Source organism: Rhineura floridana, chromosome 6 (genome assembly GCF_030035675.1).
Source record: "Rhineura floridana isolate rRhiFlo1 chromosome 6, rRhiFlo1.hap2, whole genome shotgun sequence".
In the NCBI taxonomy this organism is placed as follows: domain Eukaryota; kingdom Metazoa; phylum Chordata; class Lepidosauria; order Squamata; family Rhineuridae; genus Rhineura; species Rhineura floridana.
Window position 1 is genome coordinate 115993967 of NC_084485.1, and position 17918 is coordinate 116011884.

General features: G+C 39.7%; 1 protein-coding gene across 1 annotated transcript in view; it reads right to left on the reverse strand.

Moving 5' to 3' along the window:
- The window catches only part of COL24A1 (collagen type XXIV alpha 1 chain), a 333005-nt gene that overhangs the window by 278599 nt on the left and 36488 nt on the right, over window positions 1–17918 (reverse strand). The window contains exons 3-5 of the mRNA XM_061633547.1: window positions 14097–15391; window positions 9737–9790; window positions 3684–3737 (exon numbers count right to left, since the gene is read on the reverse strand). Of these exons, the coding sequence (XP_061489531.1) occupies window positions 3684–3737; window positions 9737–9790; window positions 14097–15391 (1403 nt within the window). The remainder of the gene's footprint in view (window positions 1–3683; window positions 3738–9736; window positions 9791–14096; window positions 15392–17918) is intronic.

Here is a 17918-nt window from a genome sequence, read left to right on the forward strand (position 1 = left end):
TCCTTGCTTTTTAAAGTTAGATGGAAATATCTGTTGGCTATAGGTACATTCTTAAGGTTTTTTGCCTATTAGTGAATCTGCATAGGACTGCACTATTGAGTCAACTGGAAGAATAGGGGTGTTAAAAAGTGTTCAGCATCCAGAATCAGCATGTCAGCCCCTATAAATAATTAGTAGTAATCAGTAATCTGATCAGCAATTGGCACATAGATGACTGTAGCACTATGTGGAACTACAACTTTCTCATTACCAGTTTGGTAATACTGTCACCAGTGGCCAGTATGATGAATAACAGGCACAATGTTAGCACTATGTTCAATGATGTTTGGTCTGAATTCTTATTCCAGGTATTTCTGGTGGCTCTCCCTCATTCTCTTATTCACTCACTCACTGACCTTCACTGTGTCTTATTCTGTATTTCTTGGGTTTCTGTCATGGAAAGAGGGTGAGTTATCCATAAAGGATTGGTTGTGTAAATGCTGTACGTTTTTACACTGTTTTGCATTCTAATATTAAAAGGTCTTTTAGTGCCACAACATGTTCTACTTCATAAACATTCAAATCCTGAAAAAAGCACCTGATGGATTTTGTCAGTATTAAACAGGAAGAAACCATGAAGGATCTAGTAACAGTGTCAATCAAGTAAGAGTAAAGAATCAGAAAGAATACCATAGTTTGTTTCCTATTCCTTCCTACAACAGGCAGAGTGCCAATATCTGCACTTCAGCCTCATATTATGGGTGACAGACCAGAAATATGACCAAAAATAAAACCATACAATCATCATAATCTTAAGTACAGGGCACTATACAAAACAAGGTATAGCATAAATGTCATATATGCATACACACCACAGACACACATGCAAGATAACAAATAACCTAAGTAGCCTGCAAAGGCTTCAACCTCAGCCAACTGATAGACAACAGCGAGTGAATGGAAGGAGGTAGAATTGGCTCCTTGTACATTTGGTTTGCCCTAGAATAGCCTACTATTCACAGAGATCAGTATATAACTCTGGTTATATAAATGGAGGCATTTCAATAATGGCAACTGATCAAATGGCTAAAAGGCATGAACAGAAGATTAATTAATGAAGAATTTCCTTTATTTTAATAATTTCATCCTGCAGCAGTTATTGTACAATTATTAAAGTAAAGGGAATTCTTAAATCACAACCTTTATTTTCTGTAAATAATTATCTTAAAGGATGGCAGCCAGGAAATATGCCAAAACCTCATGTAAACTTACGTAATTCTAAAAAGAAAGATACATATCTTAAGCCTACCTGGAAGCCGTGTCCCTGCTCACTTAGAAGCCTTGAGTCTGATGGGGTGGGGGGTATCTAGTCAGTTTCATTGTTGCTTGTCAATTGCATGCCCAGGCGCTTGAAGCCCAAACAGTTATGGGGATTGCAATTGAGGGAATTGTTGCCTTCCATATCAATAGTCCAGAAGGAGTAAACATGTAAATTGGGGGCAGGGCCACAAGGAAACAGCAACACTAATTCTTCCCAGAGGAACACCTACTTGTGTGAATGGAAAACAGCGGATTGGAAGCTACTATTGAGCAAGGAGTGTGGACCCTGAAAATCTATTACGATGGTAAAAGCAGCATCTTTAGTACGAAGTTAGGCTCCCATGCGGGTAAACCCCAAACTTTACTTAGGCCATAGTTTGTCAATTTCTGCCAGGAGTGGGCCACTTCATCAGCCCCATTATGCACTTTACTTACATGTCTGCCATCACTACTGCAGTATCACCCACTTTTCAAAGCTAAACTATCTATTCTTTTTATTGTAGACCCCCAAGCCACAGAACAGTTAAATGTGGAATTAGCTAAACACTGTCCTATTGTGCTACATGAAGTCTGCTTAGCTTGTTGCCTATCCTTGATTTAGCCTAGAATAATCTGAAAAGCCTATTAATGCCAATATTTTTGAGAATATCCTTGAAGGCTCATTAAAGTCCACTTCAAAGGTGAGGGGAGCTTTATAAACCACCAGATACTGTTCTGGTTCAGATTTTAATCTGAGCCAGAGAATAATTGACAGCTTCACTGGACTGTTAATTCCCCCCTATTCAGTGTAATGGAGAATTCTTTACACATGTACTACATACAAATAGGTCCAATGCATGCCCTAGGCAGCTGTCTGATACATCTGGGACCATGAAAAAAAGCTACACACAAATGTCACTCCATTACACCAAATAGGGTGAAACTGAGAGGGAAGAGCTCACCCCACTGTGGAACTGAGCTCCCTTGGTCCATGCAGAATTCCTCCCACCCAACAGATTGTTTGGAGGGGGCAGGAGGGAGATATCAGGGAGTAATTTTTCCAAGTTATCAGATTGTCTCAAAAAAATTACCATTTTTTTCCATTTGGGGATGAAAAATCTGGTAATTTACAAATTAATCCAAGACAATTATCTAAAATCTCTCCCATCTCTAATGGCAATGGAAATTCAGCAGTCTGTACTGCAAAGGAGTCACCTGTGCAATCTATCACTCTGTTATCATTTTGACATAATTCATTTGTCATGTAGATGATTAGCCACTGAATATTAATGTGTTTTAGTCCAAGGACAGTTATTTAGCAGGAACTGGGATTCCTTAATACTTCGCACATATGCAAAACATACATGCAGACAACACATCCTGTGGAACAACTAAAAAGAATTCATACTTTCTGAACTAACAAACATTTAAAAATATCTTAAAACAACTCAGTAGAGTTGGAACCAACATAGAGTTGGAACCAACAAAGCCTTAAACACTGACTTTGATGAGGCCAACATCTCACCTCAAAAAATCATCCGAGGTTGCCACTGAAAAAGGAATATCATGGGATATATCAAGTGAGCAGCTTGTCATAAGTTTTTATTGGTCTATCTATCTATACTTTAAACTTATCAAAAAGCCCCCACAGAGACACCCAAAGTGAACTTTACATACTCCACTTACCTTGTCTTAAAATGCCAGGTGCTAATAAGATGGCACCCAACAATCACGGGCTACTTTGTTTTACAATGTCAAACTGTGCAAACCTTATTTGCGATACATTTTTGCAGCCTGGAGCAGTTTTTAACACCTGTCACTACAGGTTAGATTCCTGCCATGAGGAATCACACTAAAACAAATCATGGCTGGGGTTGTTTTCCCCCCTCTAACGTATCTATAAAATTGTTAGAACTAAGGCATTCCACAACTTCACAAATCTGTCTGAAGCTATTTAAGTAGCTTGTGCTACTCGGGTTTGAGTTTTGAGTTGCCTGCTAGGACTTCATCTTTATTTTATCTTTCCGTTCAACAGCCACTGAAAGTCAACAGGAAAAATCAGAACACAGAAACACAATCGATGCAATTTGGTAACCTTCACCTTTTGACATAATTCTGCCTCACTTGTGAAAATTTATGATTAGTTCAAGCAGTAAATGTCATATAAGATCAGGACTTAATTCTAGAGGCATATTTTTGTTCTATGGTACTCTCTGTTTACACTCAGTCTTGACTTCAGCTTACTAGTTACATTTACTAAGAACTGTTTACAGGCAGGACCTCATTTATGAACCAAATAAGTGACTCCGTTAATTTTAGTGCAAGCAGGTTTGAAGCGTTCCAAACAGTCACAAATAGGAAGGTCACAGGATTCACATGGTAACGTTATTTATGTGTTAGCATACCTTTGGACCAGGCAGCCCTGGCAGCCCCGGATTCCCATGTGGGCCTGGAATACCCTACAGAAAGTGGGGAAAAAAGATTTATCCAAATCAGTAAAAGTGGAGCAGTGCTTTGTATGAAAATAACAAACAGCTGTTCTTAAAGATAATTAGCCCAACAGTCAATAGTGTGTGTGTGTGTGCGCGCGCATGCGCACACGTGTGTGGAGGGGGTGTCTCTAAAAAAAGCCAAAACGAATTAATAACCCAATTCCCTGCTCATTGCAGTATTCTCTATTATTTGGGTATTATTCTATTTTTGTCCTACCTTTTCCCATTAAACAGACCCCCATAAAACAGCACTCAGTTAAAACAAAAAAATGTTTATTCCTTTCTACCTGAAATATCCAAGACTGCAAGCAAAATATATTAAAATAATAGTACAATAATAAAAAACTAAAAAATCAGACAAAAATACATCATTTCCCTTTGGCAATTTAATGCCAACCAAAACTGATTTAACTTAGTGTTGAAAGGAAAGGAGAGGGGACACTTAGCAAACATATTTGGAGGGAATTCCAAATCCTGAGTGCTACCACCAAGAAAGCCTTGTCCCTAGACCCCCATCCACCTCCTTCTTATGGTAGAAGCAACTGCTCCAGGGTCTCCATTGATTAGCATAGTAAAATGGATGTGGTCCTATGCAATATTTCAGATATCAAAGCAATATATTCTTTATTGTATTCATATACTCATAACATGCATATTCACAGAAGCTTCGAGACAGATATGATTTGTGTATTAATGTCTGATCATATTGTATTTTATATATTGAATTTATATCGGTTTTTGAGATTTTACGTTGTTCACTACTTAAATATTCTTTGATTAAGTGGCATATAAAGTTGTATAAAATATAGAAATATAAAAAGAGGTTCTCCCATTTGTGCACTTGATCCACCTTGACTAACCTGCAGTGCTAATGCACTAAGCCCTGAGTGAGCATGCCCAAGTCGGTTGAGGGGCTAATCTCCTACTCAGTTTTTGCTTCACTCTGTCAGGCTTCCCTCAGCTATTTGCATATCTTCTCTGCCAATAGCTGGTTTAGGTGGCCTTGTGTCAACCAGTTCAGAAAGGATCTTAATACTTTACTTTACTCCAACTTTCCCCCTGCGTTAGAGTAATAATAGATCATGAAGCAATAGCAGTAGCAGACAACATGGTGGGGCTATGTCACTCACCTGACCCCCTTCCAGCTGAGTCACTGCTGCATACCGGGACAGATGGGACAAAGAGGTGGTGAGGCTGATGTGGTGCAAGTGTGCCAGCAGTGCCAATCCAGTGCTCCTGTCAGTGCATTTACACTGAGCTGCACCTTGCCCCACCTTCTCTCTGTCCAGGTATGTAGCAGTGATATAGCTGGAGGGAGAACAGGTGAGTGGTGCAACCCCAGCATGCCGTCTGCTACTGAGTAACAGTAAGGTAGGTACATGTTACATATTTTCCCCAGTAAAAGGGGGGAGTGAGTAAGAGGTGTTCTACTCCTACCAGAAAGGAGATGAATGAATGAAGTGGAAAGTAGAATACCATATAAAATTCTTATTCAAGTGACTTTCAACACTTTCCTCCTTCATGAAAGTTCATCAAAATGATATGAAGTCAAGCTCCAGTGATTTTAGCAAGACCAAATTCCACATCATTATGCCAATTCAGCAAGATTAATCCTTGCACAGAAACAAGCTTCCGGGTAAATAGATCACCTGACAGGAAGGGGTCCAAATGCAAAGAGAGCTGTACATGGCTGCACCCTGGATGTTCCTGTACCATATATGCACAAACAAATAACACTACAGTCAGCTATGATAGTGCAGATCACTAATGGAGATAGTGTATGAGAACATTGCTGGAATTAATCTCTTTGTCCCTTCTCCCTCCTTCCAACTGGTAATAAGGACTGCCAAAACTGACACTATCAGTCACCTGGCAGGGAGACCTTCACACTCAGCTTGCCAATACACATGGAAATCTTTGCATCAGTGCCACTGAGTTTATTAAAAAACAGATTAACATGTTTACTTGATAAATTAGTTTTTACTAATTATAACATGCTGAAAGATACTCCTTAAATATGTCAACTGATGTGCAACAGCCTTGCCATTAGAAAGCAGAAATGTTGATTACATGTTGTTTGTCAAAAATTCATGTGAATATTAGTAACTTTAGGGTTCCCCAGGGATTTACAAGAGGAAAACCACTTCCAAAAGGGGACAAAAAGCCAGTTCAATTAGATTGTGAAAGCAGCAGAATGGGCAGTTTCAGAAATGGGAATTCTCTATAAGAAAGTAACCTTCAAGTTTATAACATACTCAGAACTGTATACTTAAAAACAGCCACCCTTGAATAGACTTTTAAAAAAAGATCAAGTAAACAGTTGTTAAATGCTTCTGAATTGTTTGATTCAGGTTCCAATTGCCATGCCTTGTTGAAATCATCAAGCATCTTTTAAGTTCACTTTTATAATGTCAGAAATTCCATAAAGCAAGGGCTTTTATTTTACATTAGAAATGTACATCAATTTATAGTTTTAACTAAAGGCATTTCCACTGATCAGGCTCCTAAGGTAGCTGTGCTTTGACCCAATTGGGTAAAGTCAGAAAGCACAGACAATTTAACGGATAAGTAAATAATTATTTAATGGGTTTTCTTCCCTCAAATCATAATTCCACACTGCTCTCCCTTGCAACGTAGGCTGACATCATGGATGCTGCTATTCAGGGCTGTGGAGTCAGAGTCATGGAGTCGGAGTCGTCGAGTCAGAAGCAATTTTGGGTGGAGTCAGAGTTGGAGTCGGTAGAAATGTACCAACTCCGACTTCAAAATAAAATTTTATTGACAAATTTTTTAAAATATAAATTCAAAATGTCAAAGAATGCTGTAGTTGAGCATTTCACCATAACTCAAGATGGAAAACATTTTGTGTGTCAGTGTATGACACAGGACCCAGATGAAGACAAATGCTGTGATGCCAAGATCAGCGCATATTTAGGCAGCGATAAAAATGCTCCTATGAGAGCTTCCAATTTAAAAAGACATTTACAGCCCTTTCGAGGGCTGTGGAGTCAGAAGCAATTTTGGGTGGAGTCGGAGTCGGAGAGTAGAAAAATAGAGGAGTCGGAGTCGAAAGTTTGGCGTACCGACTCCACAGCCCTGCTGCTATTACAGAATTAATCATGATCTTTCAGTTACAGTTGATTATTTTAATATGTCATTAAAAGATGGCATAACAAAGGCTGGGAGCCAAAGACACAATCAGCTGCTTTCTCTTTGGCAGCAGGGACAGTTGATTCAGAAACATCAAACACAGCTCTGGGTGCACATGTGATTCTCTCAATTTGGATTCTGGTCCCACAATGTCCGGATGCAGGCATAACATTTTATCTTAACTCTCATACTATAGGGAGATACCAGAGAATAAGACAAACCACAAGCCCTGGGTTTGGATGACACACTAAGCCAAAGCATGGCTTACCTCACAACAGCACAGCTGTGACATGGGCCAAAGGAGGAGCAAAATAACCAGGATCTGCTCTCAGGGAACCCACACATTTGCACTGGCTCTTAATGTCTGTTCAATGAGTTTAGGAGCAGTACTACACACAAATCCTACATTTCCAAAGACACAGCCCTTACCTCAAGACTCCTCCTTCCCAGATTTACCAACCCTCATAGATCATTACTCTGATCACAATTTCATGTTCACAATCTCCTCCAGGCTAAAAAAAATGTTTCCAGAATATGACTCATCCAGCTCATATACAATCTTTTGGCTACACTATGTACAGACTTGCTTTTCTATTTTGTTTCTTTCCTCCCGCATCATTCTTTCTTCTCGGGTAAGCTCAGGCACTGTTCTTCACCCTTCGGGTTCCCAGATGTTCTTGGATTACAACTCCCTTCATCCCCAGCCAGCGTAGCCACTGGTCAAGGGATCATGGGAGTTGTAGACCAACAACACCTGAGGACCCAAAGTTGAAGAACTCTGGAATAAGGCATTCATTTATTTATACAACATTGGCATTACTGCCATAATTGTATAATGACATAGACATAGCTAGGTTTCTTGGTTGTAAATGCTCAGCACAGAATACAGAACTGAGCACCACACATAAGACACACTTCTAGTTCTGATGATTTTCTACAATGACTGGAAATGATACATGAAGTGTCTGGGGTAGTATCCAATAGGGCCAGTGTGGTGTAGTGGTTAGAGTGTCAGACTGGGACCTAGGAGACCATGGTTCAAATCCTAGCTCAGTCATGAAGCTCACTGGGTGACTTTGGGCCAGTCAGTGTTTCTCAGCCTAACCTGCCTCACAGGGTTGTTGTGAGGATAAAATCAGAAGCAAGAGAACCATGTTTTCATGCAACTTTGAGCTCCTTAGAGAAAAGATGGGATATAAATGTAATAATAAATAAAATGAATAAATATTGGGCTGACATGGTGCGGTGTTGCCGTTCACCTGACATCCAGTCAGTTATGCTGCTTACTGGGAGGTAGAGGGGTGAGGCAGTGTTGAGGTCATCATGGTGCAAACGCGCTGGAGGAGCCAATCTGGTATCCCTGCTAGTGCATTTGTGCCATGCGGATCTTACTGCTGTCTTCCCCACCACCACCTTTAGGTAAGCAGTAGCAAAGCAATCAACCAGAGGTCAGGCGAACAGCACCGCCCCAGCACGCCATCACTGCTGATAACAGCATGCCTAAATTCTGTCCATCTATGCCTACTGATCCTTGCAACCAAAATTCCCCCCTCCTTCCTTCCTTCTAGCCAGCCCTTGAATTACCAGTGGCAGACAGGGAATCCATCTCCCTTAGTGACGGCTTTTAGATGCCTACAAAAGGGACAACCAGGGCTGTGGAGTTGGAGTCGTGGAGTCGGAAGCAATTTTGGGTGGAGTCTGAGTCGGAAGCAATTTTGGGTGGAGTTGGAGTCGGAAGCAATTTCGGGTGGAGTCGGAGTCGGTAGAAATGTACTGACTCCGACTTCAAAATAAAATTAATATTTTAATACATTAATATACATTTGTCATTAATGAAGGAGTCAGAGTCGGAGTCAGACAGTAGAAAAATTAATATACATTTGCCATTTATGAAGGAGTTGGAGTTGGACAGTACAAAAACAGAGGAGTCAGAGTAGGAGTCAAAGGTTTGACATACCGACTCCACAGCCCTGGGGACAACATTTGGTTAAAATTAGGCAGACTTTTGCAGATGCTCTTGTACTCCAACTCTCATCATCCCTGATCATTAGCCATGCTGGCTGAGACTGATGGGAGTTGTCCAACAACATCTGGAGGACACCACATTGGCTACTCCTGAATCAGATGGTGGTTCTTGTGTATTTCATTAAGAACCTACCTTGCCCAAATATTCCACGCTCTCAAAGGCAAAAACTACCAAATGTTGTATTAAACACGCAAAATAAGCAAACTATGCCTTGAATAGCATTTTGGTTAATTTCTATAATTACAAAATGTAATTCTGCCTTGGAACTGAAGTTAGACTTTTGTTTTGAAAGCGAAGAATCTTGAGTATTTCAGGGTGTATTAGATTGGGTAAACATTGCTTGCAGTCATTCAAATTACGACTGCATTATCCTGCTAAGAAGGTACTATATATTCCTAGGGCAGTTTTCCCTCTCTCCAGCTGTGGCTAATTCCTTCTTCATTGTTTTCTACTTTCTAGCTCTGGAATGTAGTGTTATGGGAAGCCCACTCCCCTTCATTCCAGCAAGCAAATGAAAATGACCTTTAAGCTTCAGAGTCATGGTTGATGAGAAGACTGAAAAACATAAGGATTACCTTAGTAGCAGACCAACTTTCAGTGGAAGTGCAAATCAAAATACACCATTTTGTCTATTTCCTAGCTCACTGAGGGAGCACATGCCATATAATGATAATGAATAATAAGGCCTCCTGCATTTAATCTGTTATAAACATAAAAGAACAGACAGAAATATACTGCTTGATTTGATCATCAATGACCATATTTTAAGAACAGATCAGCCTTTACTCACTCTCGGACCTCTCTTCCCTGCTGGACCAGGTAATCCTGGAGGACCTGGGAGTCCCTAGAGGAAAACAAACACACAAATTGGTTAAGGATAACATCAGACAAATGACTGATTGACAATGTTAAACTCTCTCATTTTGGAAATAGATGCCATTCAACACTTCTCCAACAACACTAGACCCACTGAAGTGCATGGGATTTGCACAACCAGGTGTTCCTTTAAAGGGGTCCAAAGTTGTTTAGGGTTTTAAATGTCAGCAGCAAAACAAACCCAAGAGTAGTGAGCAAGAAGGTCAAAACAGTCTGACCTGCTATAAAACAGCTTCCTACCCTGCTCCCAGTCAAGTGCCTACTTGATCTTGCAGGGATCCACCCTGCAATTGCAGCAAGGATTGGGCTACCACTCTCCATCTCCCTCCTTCCCATTCTAGTGCATGTGCTTTCCAATTCAAAAGCAGAACACATCAGCTTGTAACAATATCTGGCAACCTGCTTCTTGCCCCTTCTCCCAATTGCTGTTCTCCTTAGCATGGCTATGTGGCGGTACACTAGCTTCAGGTATACTAGGACAGTCTCAGTGGTCTTTGCTAGAATGCACTCCCTAGTAACAGACCTCTCTACTGAATCTTTCTCCCAGGGATCTGGGCAGTAGATTTTAGGCAAAGATTACTGTTGCAAACATTTGATAAAGATGTTGACATAGTAAGAGGAGGGTGAACTGAAGTGACTATGCTCTTATTTCAGCTCAACAGTGAAACAGCATGGGAACTGAAATTCCTTTTTGGCCATCAGCAATCACATACTACTACTGTGTACACTATAAATACCAAGAAAAAAAATCTGGTTTCTCCATTTGTTTGTTTTTAATTTTTTGAACATCTCTAATCATGCTTTCTCCACATGGCTGCAAGAAATAATACCACCATAAAGAATTCCAGTCTGGGTTTCTAACAAATATGTAACATACCCAAAACAAAAGCTGCATAGCTGCAAGATGCCTAAAACTTCTGTCTTTAGTATTTCTGCATAATCTAAAGCCCTAGTGCTGAAACAAACATTCTAATACTTCCTCCTTAGGTCTTTAGAAATACACTCCTATGCTTTAAAGCGGGTGTGGGGAACCTTTGGCCCTCCAGATAATGCTGAACTACAACTCCCAGCAGTCCCAGCAAGCATGGACAATGGCCAGGGATTATGGAGTTGTAGTTCAGCAACATCTGGAGGGCCAAAGGCCTCCCCACACCTGCTTTACAATTATTCTATGTCAAGAAACTCAAACAACAAAACAAACAAAAAACCCATGTCCAATATATCACAAAAATATTCTGCAAAGAATTTTTTCCAAACCAGCTTTTAAATATATGGTGTTAATTTAATCTTGAGTTGAAAATAGTCACTTGTCTGGTTGGCTGTGGACCAAACTAGAGATGAACTTGGTGCACCTTTTTTGTTATGTGTTATGTAAATAGCAACCATGGGAAAGGCTGAGTATTCTTTGGACCATGGGGAAGAGATGAGAGAGAAGTTTAACTCTTTCCTTACCATGGTCCTGACATTCCTCTCTAAGACTGCTATGTGCATTTCAAGAGAAGCCTCCATTGTAGTTTTGTTCTTCCAGATGGTGGCAGGGAGAGAACTTACAACCCTTCCAGATTGGTGGGTTTTTTTGTGGGTATATTCTGCAACGTGTCATTGGTGCAATAATAGAGCATTAGTGGTGGATATATACTGGACCATCCACACATCATTCCTCTTCATTAGTTCTGCAATGGTGTTCCTGTATTACTGTCCTCTGGAGACAAGCTTTCATGAACTAGAGCTCACTTTGTCAAATGAAGATACATTGTTAACATTAAAAAAAACCCTACATGAATCAGCAAAAATGAGCAAAAAGGGAAGGCCTACTCTAGAATGAGATAAAATTGCTGTAGGCCAGTAGGCCATAGAAATAAATATGTTTACTAACTGTCCTAATATCAAACAACATGGACTTCTGACAAGTGGCCCAAAACCATAATGAAGCTCAAGTAAGCTGCATCTGAACATAGAACTATAAGTCTAGAAAATACCTGAAGGTTTCTTGTCTATCTCTGCCTGAACACTGGCTTACAAATTATCCAATAATTAGAGATCAAATATACTGAAGCTTCCCTGTCTTTGTGGTGGCTTCCATTCCTGACACCAACTACAGGAAAATTAGGCAACAATATTCCAGAGTCTTATTTCAGCTCTCTCCTTGCTCCCACTTCTGGTAAGTATAGAGTCCCTTCCGCTCCCACTACCACTGTAAACTCACTGTCACATCAGCACTTCATTTTTCCATATCAGAGACAATAAGAAAATTGTGTCACTGTCTATTTTCTTCTTTATTCTCCCTAGTGATGGCTCCTTGCCAACAGCATGGGACAACGTAAGGATGAAGAGGTATTTCTAGAAATAGCAACTTTTCCAGTTGTTGGAAAAAGAGGCTACTCGTAGAAGAGCAGGGTATCCTCATTACAGATAGTCCCCCATTAAAAGGGTAACGTATAAACCAGCTCTCAGAGCAGTATCCTTTACATGTTAAACCAATAAATTAAGCAATATCATCAAGATTACTTGGCAGATATTCAATAACAAGTAAGTGCTGCTTGATATTGTTTTAATGGTGTTAATATAGTATGTTTACATTTCTGAAAGCCACTGTGGGACCTTATGGTGAAGTGCAGGTAAGAAATCTAATAAATAAACAATCTTTTAAGCCCAAAATGGCTTGAAACTGAGTTCCTTAATGACCTGTTCCTCCACATAAACCCAACCAGGTTTTCTGATTACCTGAGAGGCTTTTCACCATGCCCTGCCATCACTGGAGGTTAAGTCAATGATGGAGGAGTTATGGTTCTTTGTCTCTAAACCTTTCTCCCTCAGGAGGTTTACCTGGTACCTTTTGTCACTGAGGGGAAATCTTTTTTAAAAAAATAAAAATTGTCCAGGCTGCTTTATTACTATTATTTTATTAATCTCTGCTTTCACAATTTTAATGTTTTAATTTGCTCTTTTGACACACTGTTCTGGGAGCCCTTTGTCTGAAGCGTAATCTAATAAATCAACAAACAGTTATAACTGCTGTTTATTCAGTGAGTAGCTGCTAATGTGGCATATTGCAGGTGCATGGATTGCTTCGTGAACCAATATAAATGGCTTAAACAAGTCAGCTACAATTGGTTTCATTTGTTGATGTTTACACTTTAAAATACTCATTTGACTTTTCTTAGCATAGTGTATTAGATTACATATGTTTATTTGTAGACAATTATTATTATTATTATTATTATTATTAAATTTATATCCTGCCTTTCCTCCATGAAGGAGACCAGGGTGGCAAACAAAACACTAAGAACACTCTAAAACACCTTAGAAACAGATATTAAAATATATTAAAACAAAACATCTTTTAAAACATATTAAAGCAAAACATCATTAAAAACATCTTTTAAAAAAACCCTTTAAAAACATCTTAAAAAGCAATTCCAACATAGACACAGACTGGGATAAGGTCTCTACTTAAAAGGCTTGTTGATAGAGGAAGGTCTTTGAAAGCATTTGTGTCTCACCTATCTAGGTTTTTAGGGGGGGTGGAATGCCTCATAAACAAGAATCTAAAAATCAGAATGGCCATGATTGTGTGCAATGGAGGACTGCTGATCAAAGCTCTGATGTGTATCTTGGAATCATAAAAATCTGACATTTTACTTTTATAAAAAGATATTTCTAGCTATGCAGGTAGTATATAAGCAATTTCTGCTACACACCTAGGACTTGTCCTCACTGAGTTTTTATTTTATTCAATTTAAATTTATTTTAAAATGGAATAAACAGGTTCTGGGCCATATCACTTGTCTTCTTTATGACATGCCACATTTTTATGTGCAGGAAAGTGTGTGTGTGTGTGTGTGTAAATAAGCACTCAATCTTGTGTCTCACCCCTTTACAATCTGAAGCAGCACATCCAAGACATAACTTTACCATCACATGAGAACTAGGCCTTAAAACTAGAAAGGACTGGGAGAAAGGCTTCCAGCATTCAGACAATGTAATGTCACTAAAGAGAGAAGATCTTCGTCTCGTCCTCTGACCTTCAGTCTGGTTCCCTGACTACATATTTTTCTCTAGAAAAATCAAGAGAATCCACCCACAACAGCATGCCTACTTCTACTAGGGACCAAAAGGTTACGGTTATTTCTGATACTTCCAATTTAAGCACTAAAGTACCACACTGAAAACACTGGAAAATTCCTACATCAACATGCTTTTTGAGTCACTATGATGTAGCTTGTGAACTCCTGCTGTATTTTATTAAGAAATACATACGCAAGAGAACTTACCGGCTCTCCAGGGTTTCCTTTAGGCCCTCTTAGATTCTCTATTTCAAACATTCTTTCCAATTCTTCATAGTCATAATCGTAACCATCAAGTTCATAACTGGTTTCTGCATTATAAGTTTCATCAACCGAAAATGTACCTTCATCCCTTGAAGCAAACTGGTTATTTAAAGACACAGAATCAGAAGCCCTGTATAATGTTGTGTTTAAAAATTGCTGCATCTCCACAGGTTCATATGAATACTGCTTTGATGTGTTCTTCATCGTATTTTTGGTTTTAGTCTGCTTCATGGAAAACAGCAGATCAGGATAATTTTTCCTGCTTGTATCTTCTGTGGCATTGTCAGTCAGGTTCAGAGGCAATTTTGTGAGAGTCTGGAGACCATCTTTCCTTTTGCTGACACCTTGCTGATGAATTTTTGACACTTTCACAATTCCCTGGTCATTTGGTTCAGGCATAATTTCCAATGCAGTAATATTTCCTAAGCAAAGATGGGTCAAGGGAGTTGTCTCTAGGGATTCTGCAGGCATGTGGACAGATGCAGATTTGTTGATATGATGGTTTGAGGCTCCTTTCCTTGTACTGAATGACATGTAATCTGGTTTGGTTTCTTCTTCCAACTGTTTGCTAGGGAGCACCCCAAGAGATGTGTCTGGAGGTGTTATCTGAGATCGGTATGTGTCAGCTTGGCGACACTGCTGTTTCACATATTTACAATAGTTTGCCAAGGCTTGTGCAGAGGGGATAATATCCAGCTGACATATTACTCCTTCAAAGTTGACTGAATGGGAATTCATCCTTCCTAAGGTAAACAAACTATGTGAATTGAACTGCTGTACTTTAGAAAAAGTCTCCCTGCTGAAGTGCTTCCTTCCACACTGAGTATACAGGGACACTGTTTTTTCTGTAACATCAATAGCAAATGTGTGCCACTGCTCATCATGAACACTGTAATCAAAATATACAGACTGCTTCCCTCCAGTGTGCACCATTATCTTCCTTGGTAGCAACTGTATACCAAACTGCAGTCTATTTTTATTTCTAATACTGAAAAGAAAGGCATTGTTTACTTTGTAAGAGCGTAAGCTAATCAATACGGCAAACTGGGAGCCGACACGTGACACTATCACTTGAGGAATGGGCTCCTCAATGGCTGTTTCTGTGGACAAAACAACTCCTGAGGCACTCAAATGAACCCCCTGAGGTAATGAAGTACGTGGAAAAGGCAGTGTAGTCCCTGTTGATTGGTGATGCATAGCTTGCCCACTTAGACCTAAATGATGAAGAACATCTATGCCTGGGGAAAAAAAAGAGAAAGGAAGGGGTGAGAAGACTACAAAGGTGCTTACTTTCATTCAAATGGTTTATAATAGCTCTCTTCTGTCACTTCACATTCAGTGTTAAGTAAACATTCCGGGGAGGGGGTGGAGAGGATGAGAATGCTAGGTCTGCCCTTCCCCCCCCTGGCATTTTTGCCACCCTCCACAAATTAGAGGATGACTAACTGAAGCAGGAGCCTCCTGTATCCACTAAGGTTCTAAAACACACAGGGAGCCTCCAGGAGTACAGGAGGCTCCCCAGTTCATGTGGTCTTCGGTAGAGCTAACATGCTCATCACCACAACCTTCCTCACGTGTTTACTTGTAATACTGTATCTGAACACTGGAAGATGGCTAATATCACATACGAATAGCTGCTTCTGACCAACAGTTCACTCAAGTCATCTGCATAAAACACTTCGCAGTGAATACAGACCACAAGATGCATGCCTAATACTCCTTATCCCTCCAGCTGAAACACAGTATAGAAGAAATGAGTGGTATAAATACACAACAAAAATGTATGCCTGATATTATGTCATAACAATGGTATTTCGGAGGGTCCTGCATCCCACTACGATATAGGGTTGCCAGGTTCATGGCCTGAGACTGATCCTGTATCTTTACGAGAAGAGAAAGTCAGCCAAGTGCAGGTGTTCTTGCAACACTGTAATGGGGAAAACCACAAGGTGGAATTCTCCCTTCCCCCTGTACAACTCTTAAAGATACAGAAGACCTCTTGGAGGCCAGGCAATCCTACTACAATATGTTATTTCAAAATGGTTCATCATAACCTTGACCCTTACGTAAAAGTAACAATTTTCAGAACTTTGCTGGTGTTCAACAAGTTTTTCATCCAACTTCACAACTGGAAATATGTACTTTTGGTGAATATGAAACTGGTACATAATTTTGGATTTAAAAAAGTAGATGACATTTTGAACAATATTTACTATTAGAGATTTCAATACCACTGAACATTTTCATGAAATATTGTTGTTTCTTTCACTGACACTGAATGTGAAGCTGCAAAATGATGTTAGGTTATCCCTGAAGTGAGAAAGCAGATTACTTTCAAGTAATGAAGATCCCATCTACATCAAGCAGATTATTGAACATTATTTTCTATATACTATGCCTCTGATTAATACTCAGCTATACAGTATAACCAGTCTAGTACATTTTTAATTTACAGATACCTACCTACAGAAAGTATTATGCAAATAGCTTAACTTCAGAGAATAGCCACATGCTGGAGGGGCCACAAAAATCCAAGATCAGTGCAGACCAAAAGCAAGGCACAGAAAATAGATGACAGTGCACTTCTACCATGCCAATGAGGTTCTCATCAAATAACTTAATTTCTATACCAGCCCCATATAAGGGTGCACTACGGAGATAGACAAAAAAAGGCTAAAGGGTTAACAGAGGGCAGGCCTGTAGCAAGAGAGGAGCAAATGGAGGCGCTGCCCCCCAGAGCTGTGCTTTGCCCCTCCTAGGATTGGGGGGGGAATTGACTTCTTTTTGTGACATGACAGACAATGACAGCCTCCATTTAAAGAATGATAGCTTGTTTTAAGAACAGGAGCAATTTAAGAATAGAACCCTCTGAAAAATTCAGTGAATAAGGCAGGGCAAGCGCACACCAAAAGCCTCATCTGGAAGAACCCCCAAAAGTCTGCTCACTTAAGACTTTCCCTGACTGTGGATGGATTTTTTATTATCATAATCACACTATAATTACTTGATCCTGAAAAAAACAGCCTTTGCTCTGCTTTTCATTTTCATTTGTGTTCTATACCCAGCCAGCAATAAAGAAGCATGCTTGCCTGCACTACGAAGTGTTTCTTCATTCTCCAGTTACTATTATGAATACAGCAGGACTGGGTACTTATTGCTAAAGGGTTAAATAAAGAGAGAACTTAAAGTGATCTGAAAAAATGGCTACCCTGTACTCTTTTAAAGCACTCACTATACTCACAATCATAGTGTTTATTTTTTCTTCTTTTTCTTGATTACTTGATGCCAAAGGATGAAAACAGCCCTAGAGGAACAGAAATTATTGCTGTGTACGGTACAGTTAGCTAGGTTATAACTCAAGCCTAATTTCTGTTTTTCCCAATATGTGCAGCCCAGTACAGCACCTTTTCAGGGCTTGTGGACAGAAAAATCAGCCCAGCAACCATTAAAAAAATCTATAATTAGTTTCCAATTGCTTAGGTCATCCTTTATATAGCAGCCAGTAAAAAGCTTTCCCTTGATTGTCCAACAGGAAGAAAAATCTACAGGTCAGGAACAAAACTAGAAGGAGGGTCTCCCAAGAAGGATTTAACAAACACATCCTACAGTATTTGTTTTCTCTCTGCCCTTCCCCTAAGTTTGTTTTTCGGATGGAATCTAAAACTGATTTACCTAATGCAGCATCAAAGCCAAGCTCAGGAGCTCACTGTAATTACCAAAGTAGTTCAGTTCATGAAGAATCAGAACACAGGGACAGATCACAGG